Raw genomic sequence first — 19,573 nt, forward strand, 5'->3', positions numbered from 1 at the left:
GTTATGGGAAGTCGAACTCATTTCCACGAATCGGTTCTTTCGAACCGTTTGAATTAAAGATTCGTGCTGCAAAACGATTCTCAAGTGTTTTCCGTAACATCTATTGCTATTTATTAGTAGCCTAGCTATTTTACGATTAAATTGTACTGATGATAGGGTGACCAGATTTCTCAGAGTGTAATACGGGACAGATAAACAAACGGGGGGGGTGGGGGGGGGGGGGGGGGGGGGGTAGGGGGATGGGATGTTTTTTTTTTTTTTACATCTTTCGGGTGAAAAAGGCGATTTTATTAAAACAAACGGATTCGTATGTTTGTTGTTTAAACTGATATACAATCAAGTTGTAAACAATCCAGTATTTGTAGAAATTCTGATATTCGACTCATTACATCATTCAGAACTGTTTTGTGAATCTGTTCAAATGGTTCATTAAAATGATTCGACTCAGAAGAACAAATCGTTCACGAATCGGACAACACTGTCACTCAGGACTGCGGAGCTACATCTTGCTTTTTCTTTAGCTAGTACACAGTTAGTCTTATTTTTTCACCATGCCTTTCTCTGAATTATATTTTAATGTGGATAATGGTTATCTAGAGGGGCTGGTGAGAGGGTTTAAGGCTGGTATTTTATCTCAGGCGGATTATTTGAACCTTGTTCAATGTGAAACTCTGGAAGGTGAGTCGAATGTGTGTAACGTTAGGCTGCTAGCTTAACTTATCTGATCTGTGTCCGTTTTCATTTTCGACATTTCCACATGCAGCTGTGTGTGGTTTTTGACATGTATTGACGTTTAAAGATGCAAACCGTATTTTATCATTGATGTGGTATCTCGCTCATAAATCGCCATAAAACAACAGCACAGCTAATGTCAATTAGCTTGTTTCTTTAGCCAACACAGATCCTCCGAGCGTTTAAATCCCGTGCAGTTGGAGAAGTTCAGTTTTTACATCCTTATATTGCCCATGTTCCTCTGCCCTGATATTAAGTAAACAAATGAAGTCCTCTGGTCATTATATTATGTTACTTTTTTATTTAAGTGCAATAAATATACATGCTAACTGTGGTGCTTTCAGCAACACATTCAATGTATCAGCCATTTTCTTATCTGTATATTTACGTATTTATTTTACATGATCATTCGCAAATGTTTAATCCGCCGCTCTATTTTAAACATGCAATGAAATTAACAGTATTAATATTAAAGGCCTGCGTTTAACCTGACGGACTGATGGTTAACGTTACCGGAGCATCCTCTGTTGTGATTTCAACGTCTTATTTAAATTGTTAAGACCGGCCATTAATTGATTTTGACCCGTTTAAAGTAATGATCGGGATAAATAGTAAATATGTGTTTTTATTTTATTTAAAAAAAAAACGAAAGATACAAGTCTCATTTGAGGAGTGATAGTTGATGGTGCTGGTCATGTGATACAGTATGTCATGACGTCAGTTCTGTAAGATGGGCATATTCTCATTCCTGTGCTGATGGCAGTAACTTATACTTGTTTCTCATGCCCTTACTCGTCCAGCAGTTTACTTCCACTTACTTTGAAAAAAAAAACCAAACATCTGCTTTAATGAGACAAGCCAAATTATGACCAAATTTGTTTGGATGGAGTTTGCCTTCTGCATGAAAAACAAAATATTAAGCATATAAATCAATTGCTGCATAAATTAATTTAGACATCCTCTAGATGAAAATTTTACTGGATCAAGTATTTTGACAGTATTTATTGAAATAGAGCACTCCCTGAAAACTCCCTTACAAATATAAATACATTTTAAGAAACTGCAAAATATCTATCCAACTCCCAAATTGCTACTTTTGCTGATGTTTCTAACGTATGTGTATTTTGTAAAATTGGGAAAGATACTTTGCTTAATCTATTCGATCAATTCAATCAGATACATTCCATTTGGGACCGTTTAAATCAAAAAATACTTCAATCTGTGCTGCATTACTGCCTAATATTTCACTCTTTTCAATTAAATAACTTTTAAAATAACCCAAAAAATGAATGCAATGTTTTGAGAAATTGAATAAATTGTAGATAATTTTGTCTCCCCCTTTAAGAATCAATGGGAAGTGACTCACTTGGAATTTTTGCTTGTGCTTTAGGGAACTGGAAACTGTGTAAAAACATTTCCGAGATGAATGTATTTAGAAATCACCTCGAGCACAACCCTTTAGCATTGAAGAATGAGAATTTGGGTTTACAGATAAATCCACCATCATCTTCTTGTTCTTCTTCTTTTTTTTTAACAATTAAAGTTTTCGCTTGCATTTCTCCTCAGACCTGAAGCTTCATTTGCAGAGCACTGACTATGGAAGTTTCCTGGCCAATGAAGCCTCCCCCCTCACTGTCTCTGTCATTGATGACAAACTAAAAGAGAAGATGGTGGTTGAGTTCCGCCATATGAGGAACCAGTCTTATGAGCCTCTGGCCAGCTTCATGGATTTCATCACGTGAGTGCAGTCAGATATCAAAAAAGCATAAGCAAACCATGCTGCCAATTCACAACACGAGGCAAATCTAATGCTGTATTTTACAAATTTATTGGATTTAGTGAATGTTCATAACCAAGAATTTTTTTTATAGCTTTAACTGCTGGATTTTAAACTAATTACTATGTTTTAACATATTTCACCTCTCAGGACCCGTTATTAAGCTATTTTTTTTACGCTTTTTGCTGCTTTTTCAGATACAGCTATATGATTGACAACGTCATCCTGCTGATCACTGGAACTCTGCATCAGCGGGCCATCTCTGAGCTGGTGCCCAAGTGCCATCCGCTTGGCAGCTTCGAACAGATGGAGGCTGTTAACATTGCCCAGACTCCAGCAGAGCTCTATAATGCCATCCTGGTGGATACACCACTTGGTAGGAACATCTTGATATGAAAAATGAACACATGAATCACGCTCACTTTAAGTTTTGTGGCTTGAGGAAATCACAGAGTTGCAAATCTTGTCATTTATTGTCTTGATTTTTTTTAAGCATTCACAAATCTCCAAAACATATTCTAAATAATACCAAAGTGCTCATCCCCACAAAACAGTTAAAGGCTGTTTCTGTTTGTTTCAGCTGCTTTCTTTCAGGACTGCATCTCTGAGCAGGATTTGGATGAGATGAACATTGAAATAATTCGCAACACCCTTTACAAGGTCAGCCTTGCAATGGAAAGTACAGGGACGTAAATCTTAAGCATTCATTAGGAATTTTGGGTAGCACTTTGTTTTACAGGCCTGTTTCGTATGAACATACTATGTACTTATTGTAGTAATGACACTAACTAGGTACTAACCCTGAACCTACCCCTAAACCTTAACTTAACCCATGTAGTTACCTTACACTACTCATTAATTTTGTGGTAAGAACACTAAGTACATTGGAAGTGCATGTACTGTAAAATGAAGTGTTATCGAATTTTCTCATGACATAACAAATATGCTTAATTAAACAGAAACTCGCTGGTTTTTTTCTTGATATTATATGCGGCTAGTGATCTAACTTTGACACTGTATTTAGGGGAGACCGGGGCTAGTTGTTACCAAATTTACTCCTCTGAATATTTTTCAGGGTAGGTTGATTTCTGTACAGGCACATACCAAGACTTGGCTGCAAAAACTTTATTGAACAGCAATGTTGTTGAGCAGAAAAAATACCCTTTTTTGTTTTAAGTTTTTTTAATTTGTCGCATACACAGTTATCTACAGAAAACAACTTGCAGTGAAATGTAAACCTGGTCTGCTACCTAGACTGTCCATTAAATATATAAGTAGTAGATAAAAAAGGTAAGATAAGATGAACACAAGAAATAATGATGGAAATATGTGTGATAATAATAACAAAATGGCAATAAGGTCGGTAGGATTAGAAAATGCTGGGCATGTTACCAGCAAAATATGTCAGTATTCTTTCGATCTTTGAGCTCTGTCTGGCCTTTAACTCCGAAACCATGAGCTGTGATTGATCTCTCCTGTCTGTCTCCAGGCGTATCTCGAAGCTTTCTACAAGTTCTGTTCCTCACTGGGGGGAACAACCGCTGACACCATGTGTCCAATTCTGGAGGTGAGAAATACGAGGACAATGAAAAAGATTCTGATGAGATTTTTTAATTGTTATTGATGCATTTCAGTCTTTTAGTAACTAAAGCAAAGCTTTGTTTGTGTATCAGTTTGAGGCAGATAGAAGGGCTTTCATCATTACCATTAACTCCTTTGGTACGGAGCTCTCCAAAGAAGACAGAGCGAAACTTTTCCCTCACTGTGGCAAGCTGTACCCAGAGGGGCTAGCACAGCTAGCCCGCGCAGATGATTACGAGCAGGTCAAAGCTGTGGCTGAATACTACCCTGTAGGTATCTGTGTACACCGAAATGGCTTCAGACTAACTTTATAGACAGCATGATTCAATTATGACAGAATGTTCAGAATGTGTGGCTTAACTGTTCTTTTAATTCTATTAGAGTTGTTTTGATATGAAGTTCATGTAGCGTGTCTTTTTGCTTCTTTGGCCACCAAAAAGATTTGAGGATTAATACTGAATTCATGTTGCTTCAGGAATACAAGCTTCTCTTTGAGGGTGCTGGCAGCAACCCAGGAGATAAAACCCTTGAGGATCGCTTTTTTGAACATGAGGTCAGCATTACAGAGAGAATGCTATTACATTGAATCTTATGTAATTCAGGCATTTTTTTTGATGTTGACAAATGTGTTCCTTGAAAGTCCTCTGCTAATGGGAAAATGTTGGTTATGTGTTTGCAGGTGAAACTTAATAAGCTGGCCTTCCTGAATCAGTTTCATTTCAGCGTGTTCTATGCCTATGTCAAATTGAAGGAACAAGAGTGCCGGAACATTGTGTGGATTGCAGAGTGTATCGCCCAAAGGCACCGGGCTAAGATTGACAACTACATCCCCATATTCTAATGGTACATATATATCAGTCTTGAATAATGATCCACGTGGCATGTATTGACTGCTCTGATATGGTAAGGTTTGAAAATGATGATTTTGTCTCCTCCCTGTTTCTTGCACTATGTCACTCTTACCTTTCATTGTGATTGTCTTTATTAGAGTAAATTATTGGTTTTGTCTGACAGACAAAGCAAAGCAGTTTGCATTCCCTCTCAAAACTTAGGATTTTTTTAATGAAAAGTTTTATTAAATTAGTCAATGTTATTTTGCTTCATAATGTCATGACTGTGTAACCGTGTCACCTAGAAAGCAATCACAGCCCATTGCAAGTAAATAAATGCAGGGAGTTACAGGAAAACAGGAGAGTTTATGTTTTAGTCAAACACAAAACTAAAGAGATCTATTGTCATATTCCTGTGTAAGGCTTAGAAAACACGCATTACATCATTATTGTTTATGCATTGAATACTTTTTCAATTAATGTACATTTTCAGATTATGAACTCCCTGAACTCGGGATCTTAGAGGATCCAGTATCCACATCTGATGAGGGTTAGAGAACCACTGCTAATCTAGACAGCTGTCCTTATTCATGAAACAAGCAGAATGAATTTCAGTATAAATTTCACATAAAACCCTTTTTGTGTAAATTGTTGGATTCAATGCAACAACACGGTTTACGTAAGAGTGGTTTATAATTGATTTACAGAGAAATTATTTTCCATGTGTTTCACGAATACGGAACAGTAGGATTATCCTTATAAAAAAGAGAAATGTGGGGGATTTACACAAATGTTTTTTTGTGTGTATAGATTCTTCATAATATATGTTTGTTAAAATGAGAATTGTGTGCTTGCCATTTGTAAATTAGTGCTAAAATTTGTGCTGACATAATTTATGGAGTAGATCATATTTCATGATTGACAGCTGAATTGGTGAGGTCTAATGGATCTAGTATTAAGAAAGACCTTGCCTTCTGCTTGCAATGTAAAATCTATTGTACTGTTGTAACCATAATGTTTGTGTTTTAAGTGATCTAAATGAAATCTATGTATGTATATATATAAATACACACTATATATATATATACAGTAATTCTGTGTTTGTATGTTTTATTCTCTCTTTAAGAAAAAAGATAGGACTGAAAACAGCCACTATTGCATTTTGTGGAGATATCTAGCTGTAGTTACATTAGCCACCACCAGATGGTGCAAAGAGCCCAAAAATCCATCATCAACATGTGCAGATTGGTTTGGACTTGGCTTGGAAGTTGGCTACAGCATGAGCTTTAGAATTTAAATAAAAATTTTACTACGGACATTCAGCTGAACACAAAATGATTTACTGTACCTTCCAACACAACCTGAAGATATTCTTTATAAATATAATTAGCCTGGGGTATTGTACTATTGTGTCGAGATGTTCAAGTATGTGGTGTTCTAGTTGACAGGAAGAGGTGCCTGCCAAAACCCACAAAGTCCTCCGGGGCTAATGATGCCATGTTTGCATTAACGCTGTGTTGCTGTACTCTGCCAAAAGTAAAGCTATACCTAAACATGTGAAGGACGTGCCAACCGCTTACTGACAGAGCTTCAGTCTTTTGTAAATACCAGATGTGGTTTGAACATGTAGTTGAATGGCTGGTTATCTGTGTTTTAAAACACTGGATAAGAAAATGTCCTAGGGCTTAGTGATGTTCTAAACACCCACGCATTACATTGAGTTTTGTATTTCTGTTTGGATGAACATTAGTTACGTTTTTTTTTTTTTTTTTTGAGGGGGCTTTGGATCACTCTCTGATGACCCCATCCTCGTTCTTTCTACTTGCTAAAACATTATGGTCCAGGCCTCATTAAAAACGCTTAATTACTGCAAACAATCACAGCCTTATAGTTCCACAGTGCTCTGGACCTATTGTGGATCAGAAGACAGAAAATGGCTTGAACTCTAGCAACCTTTATGAATGCAAATTATCTTAGCAGCCACGTCACCGCAGCCAAGACAAGAGCACAATAAGTTTAAACAGTTCACCCTCTTATTACCACAACTCCTGGAAAATGCATAAATCTTTCAGACGCCCCAAGCCATTTTCATTTTCAAGCCATTTTCACTTGAATTAAATTATGGAGGTGAATTTATGGAACATTATTGGATATATGGCCATTTTGATTAGGCGATACATATACAAAGTTACTGTTGGATCATCACCTTTGCATTGTAGGAACACCATTTAACATTACTACTTAATGTTATTCTGAACATGCATGGCTTTCTTTCTTCTGTGGAACAGAAGATATTTTGTGAAATGTTTCAACGTCTTTTTTTTTTCATTCAATGGTCACTAAAATTGTTTGGTTACCAAGATTCTTCAAAATATGTTTTCTTATGTTCTGTTGAAGAAAGAAATGCATGCAGGTTTGGAACAACAAATAATAACAGAATTTAAATTTTTGGGTGAACCACCCCTTTAAGTTCATGCAATACAAAGTGTTTAGTATTCTATTTAAGAATAGTAGTAAAGAGTGCCTACATCTTACATCTTCTGTCACAGAGCCTTTAAGAGCATGTTCACTATTCTCTAATTGGATTACGAATCCCTGCAATTCAGCAGGATGATGCCCTCTCCACCCAATGTTAAGATGTTCAGAGAGATTTTTTTCTGATACTAGGAAACAGTTTTATTGTTTCTGTGGAAGTCACAGTGTTCCCAGTACCCAAGAGGACACACATTTGGTTTGCTCTAATTAGATACTGAAATAAAGATATTTTGAGAATATGGGAGGCAACTGTGATGCACTGTCACCTGCTATACAGGAACAACGATCACACTGGAAATTCAGGTTCAAATATGCAAAGTCTTTTTTTTTTTACATTCATCTTTGTATACTTCCTGGTGAAGAAAGGAAGATGCGTTGAAAAATGAGTATGCATTAAATGCAGGGTGCAGACACAGCTATACTAAATTATATTAGTTACAAGTACGTAGCCTGTGTGTTCCTTTGCACTTGCAGAAAATGATTCTCTGATTGCACAACACTCATTGATGCCCTGGGATTTGACTGGCATTATTAAAAGCGCACTGGGCAGCTTCTGCTCCATGGGCTTTTTCTTTGACAAGAAGAACTCTGTTGGAAACCAGATGAGCAAAAATAGCCTGCTAATGATGCTTTTGTGGGTCCTTGTCAAGCAGTGAATGAGAGAAGTCAAGGACTGATGTATGCAGACTTGTACCCGTTGACCGGTACTTACAAACAGTTACAAACAGACGGAGAAGACAGACACAAAAGCAACGTATATAGGCATCCGTAAAATGCTGCATTCTTTGTATCTCTACTGCTTTACAGTCACTGCACATTAAATGACGTTACACAGTCCTATGCTTATGCAAAGCTTCTGCAAAAGCCTGCATCAGATGCAGGGTGGCATTCTGTGAAAGTGAACATAAAGAATAGCATAATTTACATTTGTTTTAATTACTTGAAAAATATGCTAATTCCGGGTTGTGACCTCGTTTACAATAAACCAGTGGGAGAATCTATAGTGAGATGCCATTATAATTGTGCTGCGGTTGCCAAACTGTTAATTATTTGTGTGGATGAAATTAATGACGTGTAGCCACAGTTGCCCCAGATCATTCTCTACTCATTAACGCAGCCTAAACATTAAGCCCCCATCAATGCAGTTTTAACAAAGGCCACTGTTTGATGGGCATGTGTGTCCTGCAGTGTCCTATGCCCCTCTGTGTCCCTCATCTTGCTTTGCCATTAGACAAATGCCCCGGCGACTCGGGCCCCATGTCCAAGTGGCAAGTGCTGGGAACAAATGCGCTAGGCATATACATTTGTTTACAATGTAATTGTATCCCACAGTCCAGGAAGAAAACAAACAAACAGAGGCAACATAGGGAGCATATGGTCACATAAGTTTTGGCACTGTATGGATGACCAAGTGTCCTTCCTGTCTGCCTGCAGCACTGTCTTATGTGTCTAACATTACAGACATTGCAGTTTATCGTTCTGGCCAAATCTATTGGCCTCAAGCCTCCCTGTCCTGCAGCAGGACAATGGCATGTTCACACAGATGAGCACTAAGTAGGGATCCCTTGGCATCTTTCAGTAGAGAGGTCTCTTTAGTGTCCTAAATTATTGGCACTGTGACCTTAATTCTTCCTACAAATTAAGGTCTGGATAGATTAGATGGTAAGTAAACAGTGAGATCTAATAATCAATGTGTTGGACGCAGGAGAAATGAACAGGAATAAAGATCTGAGCGACTTTGACAAGGGCCAAATTATGGTTTTGGATCTACTTCTTCAGCCTAGTGTGTCTTGCCAACACAAACCTTACCATTTTCCATCCAAGAATGCTCAATGTTAAGAACTTAGTATGTTGATGTTGGCAAACGTCCTGTTCTGGATTTTAAATCTGCAGCGCTGAGACAGTGTGCAGCACTCCTCACTCATGAGGGTTATTGGCAAGTGAGAACCGTTGCCTGTGGCACACCTGCAAAGATTTTGAAATGCTAAGCTTTTAAGCAGACTGAAATTTGTTTCTAGCAGCCTAGACACTAACTAATGTTAATCATAATATCAGTTTTACATACAAGTACTTTGAGTACGGCTAGATGTGCTGACAACATGATGTCTTAAGGCTGATTTATACTTCTGCGTCGGACCTAGGCCGGAGCCTCTTCGCCGTAGCCTACGCTTTGGTTTTAATTTATACTTCTGCGTCGTTGTCCGCGTTGACGCACGCAGAGGGAGCATGTGAAACCCGAGGAAGCGGTTTGAGCAGACCAATCACAGCGCTTGCGTCCGCGTAGAATTGACGCGTTGTTACATTTTTGGAGAGGTGCACGTCAGGGTACGCCGAAGGGTATGCGCGCTACGCACAGCCTACCGCGTAGCTACGGCGTAAGTTCGACGCAGAAGTATAAATTGGGCTTTAGAGTGGAAAAGCTTGCAGCTGTGAAGTAACGCTGGATGGACCTACAGTGTTTATTGATGTAGTGGTGTGTTATTGTTCCCTATTTTGAATGGCACAATCTCCTGCCCTTTGTCTTTAACACCCCACCACAACCCAAGGGTTGACTTGTGTGTGAAACATTTTTTGTTTCTTTTCCATTTAAAAAAAAAATTTCCCTCTTTGGAATTGGCTGAACTCTTGCCTCAGGACACCACTAGCATTATTAATCTGAACTCTTTCTCAGAATTATCTCTGCATTTCTCTCTGCTATGCCAGATTTCTCAACTCTTGGACATACAGTACTTGGGTCCAGTATATTTTTTATTTGGTCCTTTTTGCCATGTTAGCTATCAGTGGCAGTTTAAGGAACAGTAATTGATGGATAGTTGATGAAGATTTGAATCTGTATTGTGTACATGAGCACCACATTTCAACATGTCAGAGCATAATAGTCTTGTCAACATAATATCTTGGAAGTAGTGCACACACACACACACGCACGCACACACGCACGCACGCACGCACACAGACACACACACACACACACACACACACACACACACACACACACACACACACACACACACACACACACACACACACACACACACACACACACACACACACACACACACACACACAATGATTACTGCTGAACTTTCAGTACATCACAGTAAATAATTTCTTACTTTGTTTTAAAAAAAAAAAAACAGTTCAGTGTGATCCCCCTTAAATACAGGTCCTTCTCAAAAAATTAGCATATTGTGATAAAGTTCATTATTTTCCATAATGTAATGATAAAAATGTAACTTTCATATATTTTACATTCATTTCACACCAACTGAAATATTTCAGGTCTTTTATTTTTTTAATACTGATGATTTTGGCATTCAGCTCATGAAAACCCAAAATACCTATCTAAAAAAATTAGCATATTTCATCCGACCAATAAAAGAAGTGTTTTTAATACAAAAAAAGTCAACCTTCAAATAATTATGTTCAGTTATGCACTCAATACTTGGTCGGGAATCCTTTTGCAGAAATGACTGCTTCAATGCGGCGTGGCATGGAGGCAATCAGCCTGTGGCACTGCTGAGGTGTTATGGAGGCCCAGGATGCTTCGATAGGGGCCTTAAGCTCATCCAGAGTGTTGGGTCTTGGGTCTCTCAACTTTCTCTTCACAATATCCCACAGATTCTCTATGGGGTTCAGGTCAGGAGAGTTGGCAGGCCAATTGACCACAGTAATACCATGGTCAGTAAAGCATTTACCACTGGTTTTGGCACTGTGAGCAGGTGCCAGGTCGTGCTGAAAAATGAAATCTTCATCTCCATAAAGCTTTTCAGCAGATGGAAGCATGAAGTGCTCCAAAATCTCCTGATAGCTAGCTGCATTGACCCTGCCCTTGATAAAACACAGTGGACCAACACCAGCAGCTGACATGGCACCCCAGACCATCACTGACTGTGGGTACTTGACACTGGACTTCAGGCATTTTGGCATTTCCTTCTCCCCAATCTTCCTCCAGACTCTGGCACCCTGATTTCCGAATGACATGCAAAATTTGCTTTCATCCGAAAAAAGTACTTTGGACCCCTGAGCAACAGTCCAGTGCTGCTTCTCTGTAGCCCAGGTCAGGCGCTTCTGCCGCTGTTTCTGGTTCAAAATTGGCTTGACCTGGGTAATGCGGCACCTGTAGCCCATTTCCTGGACACGCCTGTGCACGGTGGCTCTGGATGTTTCTACTCCAGACTCAGTCCACTGCTTCCGCACGTCCCCCAAGGTCTGGAATCGGTCCTTCTCCACAATCTTCCTCAGGGTCCGGTCACCTCTCCTCGTTGTGCAGCGTTTTTTGCCACACTTTTTCCTTCCCACAGACTTCCCACTGAGGTGCCTTGAAACAGCACTCTGAGAACAGCCTATTTGTTCAGAAATTTCTTTCTGTGTCTTACCCTCTTGCTTGAGGGTGTCAATGATGGCCTTCTGGACAGCAGTCAGGTCGGCAGTCTTACCCATGATTGCGGTTTTGAGTAATGAAACCGGCTGGGAGTTTTTAAAAGCCTCAGGAATCTTTTGCAGGTGTTTAGAGTTAATTAGTTGATTCAGATGATTAGGTTAATAGCTCGTTTAGAGACCCTTTTCATGATATGCTAATTTTTTGAGATAGGAATTTTGAGTTTTCATGAGCTGAATGCCAAAATCATCAGTATTAAAACAATAAAAGACCTGAAATATTTCAGTTGGTGTGCAATGAATCTAAAATATATGAAAGTTTAATTTTTATCATTACATTATGGAAAATAATGAACTTTATCACAATATGCTAATTTTTTCAGAAGGACCTGTAGAGTTGTACCCTTTATGTGTTTTGTGTCCTAAACAACATCCCTGCCCAGACCATTTAGTTAATGAAACATGAAACATCTTGAGTTTCTTTCCCGTTTTTTTCTTTTTTTTCTCCGTTTTTCCAGAATTGGCTGAACTTTTTCCCCAGGACACCACCAGCATTCTTTTCTCTTTCTCAGAATATTCTGAGGGGGAACAGGATTTGGCAAATGATGCAAGATCGGACTTGAACTTGCATCACCCATGTGAGCACCACATCTCAACATATGAAAGCACATGCAGTAACTGCTAGAACATGCTGAGACTGAAGTTTTTTTTTTTTTTTTTTTGATGTCTTGATTTTTAAAAGTTGAGTCGGATATATTGTCCATAACAGCCTTTAGTTTTACATCACAGTCTGGCAAAACCACACATGACAGCCACTTTACAATATTGATGGTTGGTAAAATAAATAGTATGAGTTTGTTTGCATTAGTGTAATGTATAAGTTTGCATAACTGAGGAAACTCAGTTTCACTCAAATTGATGCAGCTGGGACTGGGAGAGAGGCTAAACATACTTTTTCTCTGTTTATTACACAAGTGCCACTCATATTTACAGTGCTTACTGGCAGGGACACTTTGCATTGTTTAGGAACAAAGTTCTCATCAATTATGGACCAAGCACTGCTTGGTTAATCACAGGACCCAGTGTGATGTGGTGTGTGACAATGTGTCCCATTTATTCCTTATTATGTTTCAGCTATCAAAGAATGTCCACACTGCTCTTTCCAAAAACAATAAATGCAGTTAATGAGATAAACATGATTACCAATAAATCTTCTGGGATTTTGACCTTGCTACAAAGGCTAAGCTCCTTAAATGTGGATGTTTTGATACCATTGCCCTGCTTTTTGAATGTCTGGATCATGATTCCACGAAATTAGAGTATGGCTTAGCTCTTGGTATAACTTTTACCAGGAACTGAGCCTTTCTGCTCTGGTCAACAAGCATTGAAAATCATTATATTGAAATGTGCAAGGTAATGACATGTAGGTTATGAGGGGACACAGATCACTATTTACACAGCGTGTCAAAGATTGAGACTGAAGCCATTGTAGATCTGCTCACATTCGGCTGAATCTTCTGTTCAGTGTCCAGAATCTCTCAAGTAGAGACCATGATGGTCAATTAGAGTGGCTCTCATCCTAGTTTCTCTCTTCCCTCTCCTGTGTGGTTTATTCGTATTTACTTCCCCTATAGCAGATCAAATTTACTGCATTTCACAACAGGTCATATGCATGTTACTTAAGTTGTGTTTGTTAACTGTTTTAAAAAGATGAACTCTGGTTGTGGGAAATTAGTGTTTCAAGACGCATTCCCAAATATTCAGGTTTACCAACATGGGATTTTCAATGATTTATTCTTAAAATGAAAAGTTTAAAAGTTTGAGGTCGGAAAGGTGGGTGGCTCATGTGTGCTTCGCGCCCTAAAGCGTCATAGCCCGCTAGAATGGGCGTGGCTTATACTGCCCTACAAAGCAAAAAGGCAGTAACTGCATTTTTGGTCAAAAATGAGTTATTATCATTTTCATGACATTCAAGGCAGCTGATTTCGCGGCATCCTCACGGGACGGTTTTAACATTTTTACCCTTCTAACTTCACACAAATTTTGTTTGAGATGGCACAAAGCCGGGGAAAGAAGATGGTCGTTGAAAAGAAAATATCCGGAGAATGGTAAGTAAGAGTGACAGATTAAACATTTAGAGGCTAGGCTATCACAATATAAACTCCTGTCAGCCGCCAGGGCGGGACTTCCTCTCAGAGGTCCATTCAGATAGCATTATGCTAATTGACAGGCGATGTTTTAAATAGCTTTGCTAACCTGCCCCTGATCCTCCCTGCTTCGAGCTGTAACTTTATTCTCTGTAACTTCACATCATCGCCGATGCCATGTCATCATTTTGTTGTTCATGTCACAAAGTTATAATCCAACCAGCGGTGAAAAAATATTCAATAACTAGAAAAGCACTCGGAGAGCACTAACCTCTGTCAAGGTAGCCTAATAGGTCACTGAGGCAATTCCAAATGTCCCGTGTTCCGGATCACCACCAAAATGTAGTAATCTGTTCCTTGTCCTAATACCCATGTTGTCCGAAAATGTCATCCAAATTCGTACAGTACTTTTCGAGTTATCTTACTAACGAACAGACAAACATACAAAGCACCAAAAGATAACCTTTGGGCGGAGGTAAAACTTCTTAAGGCATCAGGCTATCCCATAACATCCAAGCAGTCAGCGTGATCTTCTTCGCTCTTATTAGCCTACATGAACGGCGTCTTCTTTTTTCATAGGCTAATCATTCACAGCGTTGTTGTCCAGCAGGAGAATATATGTGTCCATAAACACAGCTATCGGTGTAACAGTTATTCTTTAACGTGACAGGTGTCTGTTCAACTTAAAACACACTCTCTTCGCGGCCGCTGTTTGAAGACTATGTCCGCTGTTTAGATAAGTTAGCAAGTTGTGAGCAAAACTGACATCTTTCTCTTTACTGTTGTAAGCATCCATGCTTTCAACAAAAACAAACTTCTGCAGACAGAGCGAGCCGGCAGGTATTTACACCCCCCTTAGCGCTAAGGCTCAAACACATTGGTTCCTGTTCCTAAGCATTTATTTATTGCACGGTTTCTTCTTCAGAATATAAAATTATATATTTAATTTGGCTTCCCCTTAATTATATTAACCTATGAAAATGTTGTCCCTCTGCATGAAAGCAAGCTTCTATGTTTTATCCTATTATAGGCCTAATGTAACTTATGAAGCCAGGCTGCTTTTTGTGTGTTGGCTTTTCTTTCTTCATTTTCATTAAGGGTGCAAAATTATTAATTTATTGTGTTAGCCTAATTCATCCATTATTTTGTCATGGACCTAATTTAAGTTATTTCCTGTACAATTAAATATTATGATATACAGACATCAATACATATATTGATCAAGTGAAGATGCTGTCCTGTAGGTCCATATAATAATAATAATAGTAATAATAATAATAATAATAATAACAATTTGTTGCAGTACACAGACAGACAGACAGACAGACACAGACAGATGTGGATTTACATTCATGCCACTAATTTTCTCTCTTTTTCATTTAAGATACACATGTTGATATTCCATCAAAGAGGCAGAAAGTCCTGCCCCCCGCTGAAGAAATGGAGTGGACCATCCTGGACACTTTGGATACCACCAGCGTGGACAGCTTATTCGATGACATTACAGACCTAGATTATGTCCCAACCCCTACGATGACACTGACTGAAGTGGAACTTGGAGACCCAGGGGAACAAGTTCAAGAGCCAGAGCCCCAGCCAGAGCCCCAGCCAGAGCCAGAGCCAGAGCCCCAGCCAGGGCCCCAGCCAGAGCCACAGCCAGAGCCACAGCCAGAGCCCCAGCCAGAGCCCCAGCCAGAGCCACAGCCAGAGCCACAGCCAGAGCCCCAGCCAGAGCCCCAGCCAGAACCCCAGCCAGAGCCCCAGCCAGAGCCACAGCCAGGGCCCCAGGCAGAGCCCCAGCCAGAGGCCCAGCCAGAGCCACAGCCAGGGCCCCAGGCAGAGCCCCAGCCAGAGCCCCAGCCAGAGCCACAGCCAGGGTCACATCCTGATGTGGAATCAAGTCGACCACCAATGAGAGGGCCATGTGGTGCCAAATGTCGAAAAGGTGTACAGACCAAATTTCAGAGGAAAGACGGAGGGAGATATGGAATCAATACTGGGAGATGACCTACACAGAAAGACGATCATGGATGTTTTACTCAGTTACCCCAATGCCAACCAAAAGAACAACAACCGGCCTAGAAAGTCGCCGTGGCCGCTCATTCATCTACCGGCTGCAAAACCAGAAAGGAGAGCCAAGACAGGTCTGCAAAATGTTTTTCCTGTCATCATTGGGCTATCACCCAAAAAATGACAGTCTAGTCATTTCCATGATGGGGAAGTTGAACACCAGGCCACTGGTTCCATCCAAGGACCAGAGAGGAAGACAGGCTGCTGTCAACAAAATGGACGTGAAGACCCTTGATGACCACATTGAGTCCTTCCATCCCTTTGTGAGCCATTACAGACGGGAGCATGCCCCAAATCGACGGTACCTGCCAAGTGACATCACAATAAAGATGATGCATTCAGATTACCTTGATAAAGGAAATGCCTGCTCCTATGAAGCATACAGGAAGATGGTAAAAGACAAAAAAATCAGCTTTGCCAAACTTGGGGAGGAGCAATGTGAGGACTGTTTGGAACATGCTGAACATGCGAACTGCCACGCAGGGGAGACTGAAAGCTCAGATTGCCTAGAGTGCCTAAGGTGGAACAAACATAAGCAGTCTGCCCTAGAGAGCCGCCAAAGCTACCAGGCAGATGCAGAGAGGGACTGGCCGGACATGACATCAGTTCGGAGCGTGGACCTCCAGAAGGTGATAATGCTGCCACGCATGCCAGGAGTCAAGTCAGCAGTATTTACTCGTCGCATCGTGGCATACCACGAAACATTTGCCTCAGTGGGGAAAAAAACTAACAAAAAAAACACCATCTCTGTATTGTGGTACGAGGGAATGGCTGGGCGAAGTGCAGCGGAAATTACATCAGCATACACAACTGCACTGGAGAAGGAGCGGGATGTACGGCACACCATATTCTGGGTGGACAACTGCAGTGCACAGAATAAGAACTGGTGCCATCTATCCTCACTTGTCACTCTTGTGAACAGTGACACCATTTCACAGGAGGACATCACACTAAAGTTTTTTGAGAGGGGACACACGTTCATGAGCGCAGACAGTTTCCACCATGGTGTCGAGCAGCAAATGAGGAGCCGTCCAGGTGGTGTGGTCTACGACTTCGAGGACTTTGTGAGTGTTGTGGCAAGCTCCAACTCCAGAAAGGTGGATGTTGTCAAATTGGAGAATGCCAATGTGCTAGATTGGAGGGATGGCCACTCAACCGTCAAGGTCAAGAAAGCGCAAGCACCAAAGCTTAGGGAGATGGCGGAGATTCAGGTGCGGCGTGGCTCCAAGAGCCTCTTTTACAAACTGTCCCATACGGATAATGAATTTATGGAATTGGACTTCCTCCTGAAGAAATTCTCGCTGAAGGTGCCCAATCTTTTGCGACCACAGAATAGAGGGGTTGAGGAGGTCAAGAAGAGAGACATCATCTGTAATCTTTGTCCTCTCATGCCACCAAACAGGAGGGTGTTCTGGTATTCCCTGCCTGTGAGCAATGTTGTGGAGGATGAGGAGTAATAACCATATGAAATGTGTTCATAAATTATTTTTATTATTATTATTATCATTATTTTTTATTTTATTTATTATATATATATATATATATATATATATATATATATATATATATATATATATATATATATTTGTAATCTACAATCTATTATTAAATGTATGTTTAAAAATGTGAAATATCTGTCTCATGTATTCATTTCATTCCGTACTTTGTGTTTATAAACCTACTGAAACAGATACTGCACCTTTTAAAATCATCAACTTGTTTATCTTAGTTATCATAAGAGTTTGAAAAGCCTTAGAAACACTTTGGCAAAATGTTTTTGCTTTGCTCTGTTGAATTGGAGTTTAACTTGCCTATTATTGCTCCAAAGAAAAGTTGTTTTGCAGTGCTTTAACATTAATGTGATTTGTAGGTATAGCAGATACTACATTACGGATACAGAAACACCCCCAGACACACATTAATCTAATACTCACACATAATAATGTGGTCCTATTCAAAATAAATTGTCCCCATTTGGGCCTTGATACAGCTTAGCAATGTGAGACTTTAAGCAGCTGTTTTAGCACCAGAACAGCTTCCGAGTGGAAAATATTGACCTAAAATGGTCAAATTAGTTTGGGTTTGGTATATCCATGTTCAGAAAAACAAATGGTTCCAATTGTTTCAAATACAGTGTATCTAACACACCCAGAGCCCAAGTTGTGGCAAAATAGTTTTTGGAGAATCTGTAGTTACTGCCTTTTTCCTTGGTATTGTGCCACGTTTTTTGTTAAGTAATACAAAGCAAGAATACAGTAACTGCAAAATAGGGGTAAAATATCAAATTAAATATGAGGATTGATATGTACAAAGAATAAGCTAATATAAAGTAACAAAACAGCCACATGTCCAATAATCTACCTACAACTACTTAGGCTGGATAACAGGATAACTTTAAAGTCATTTTTCTCAGTTCTGCACTCTGCGTAGTTACTGCCTTTTTGCTTTGTAGGGCAGTATAGCTATATTAGCCCCCATTTCTGCCATAAAATCAGATTTAATCTCCTTCAGCAAATCTCCACTTCGCTGACTTCCGGATTAGAAGCCTTCTTCGCCGCCGTCGAAAAGCCTTTCAGCGGAACAAGCACCTGCAAAGCAGTCCGAGGACGCCGATTCCTGTTTCAACTCGACGCCGCCTTCAGCCCCCTGTTCTGCTGTGCCATCCAGCAGGCATATATCCTTTCTTAGCCTCAGTGTGTTCGCTGCTGCGACTCACTGTACGTAAGAAGTATGTTTCAGAGCTAGTGTGCTTGGGAAAGCGAGGACCTGCATGGGAAACATCGTGCCTGGGACCTGCCATGCAGAAGCTGCACTCTCCATGGGCGGCTGCACTCTCCATGGGCGGCGGCTCTCGCTTGAGAGTATGCCGCTCGTCCCCTTGCGCCCAGCGGCTAGATCTCTCTACTTTCAAGAGAGTTACCCAGCCCTCGCGCCCATGTTTCTCGCGTCATGCAGAGCCCTCTCAGCTCTCTGCATGGCAAAGGCCTGGGAGGCCATCCCCTGTATATCAGAATGGATATTGAACATAAAAAACGAGGCTACTCGCTACAGTTTGCTCGCAGACCCTCGCGCTTTATAGCCGTGGACGAGATGACAGTGAGAAGCGACGTGGCGCACATCCTTCACACCGAAGTGTTGAAACTCTTAGAAAAGGGGGCTGTGGAGCCAGTCCCTCTATCACAAAGCGAGTCGGGCTTTGACAGTCGCTACTTCCTCGTTTCAAAAAAGGATGGCGGCCTCAGGCCCATCCTAGACCTCAGAGACCTGAACAAAGCGCTTATGATGTGCCCGTTCAGGATGCTGACAACCAAACAAATCCTCGGCAAATTCGCCTAGGGGATTGGTTTTTCTCAGCGAATCTGAAGGATGATTATTATCACATCCCGATAACGCCCCATCCCAGGCCATTCCTGAGATTCGCCTTCGAGGGGCAGGCTTACTAGTACACAGTACTACCGTTCTGTCTATCTCTAGCACCACGTACATTATGAAGTGCTTGGATGCAGCGCTCACCCCCCTTA

General features: G+C 40.5%; 1 protein-coding gene across 1 annotated transcript; it reads left to right on the top strand.

The window, feature by feature from the left end:
- The first annotated feature begins 450 nt into the window (after positions 1-450).
- atp6v0d1 (ATPase H+ transporting V0 subunit d1) lies at positions 451-6,010 on the top strand. The gene is made up of 8 exons (XM_077228840.1): positions 451-678; positions 2,299-2,470; positions 2,707-2,885; positions 3,090-3,169; positions 3,999-4,076; positions 4,183-4,359; positions 4,566-4,643; positions 4,770-6,010. Exons 1-8 carry the CDS (start codon positions 552-554, stop codon positions 4,929-4,931), a joined length of 1,053 nt encoding a protein of 350 aa, XP_077084955.1. The 5' UTR covers positions 451-551; the 3' UTR covers positions 4,932-6,010.
- The last annotated feature ends 13,563 nt before the right edge of the window (positions 6,011-19,573 follow it).

This window comes from Siphateles boraxobius, unplaced genomic scaffold (assembly GCF_051911475.1).
Source record: "Siphateles boraxobius isolate OS27281-9 unplaced genomic scaffold, OSU_SipBor_1 130, whole genome shotgun sequence".
In the NCBI taxonomy this organism is placed as follows: Eukaryota; Metazoa; Chordata; class Actinopteri; order Cypriniformes; family Leuciscidae; genus Siphateles; species Siphateles boraxobius.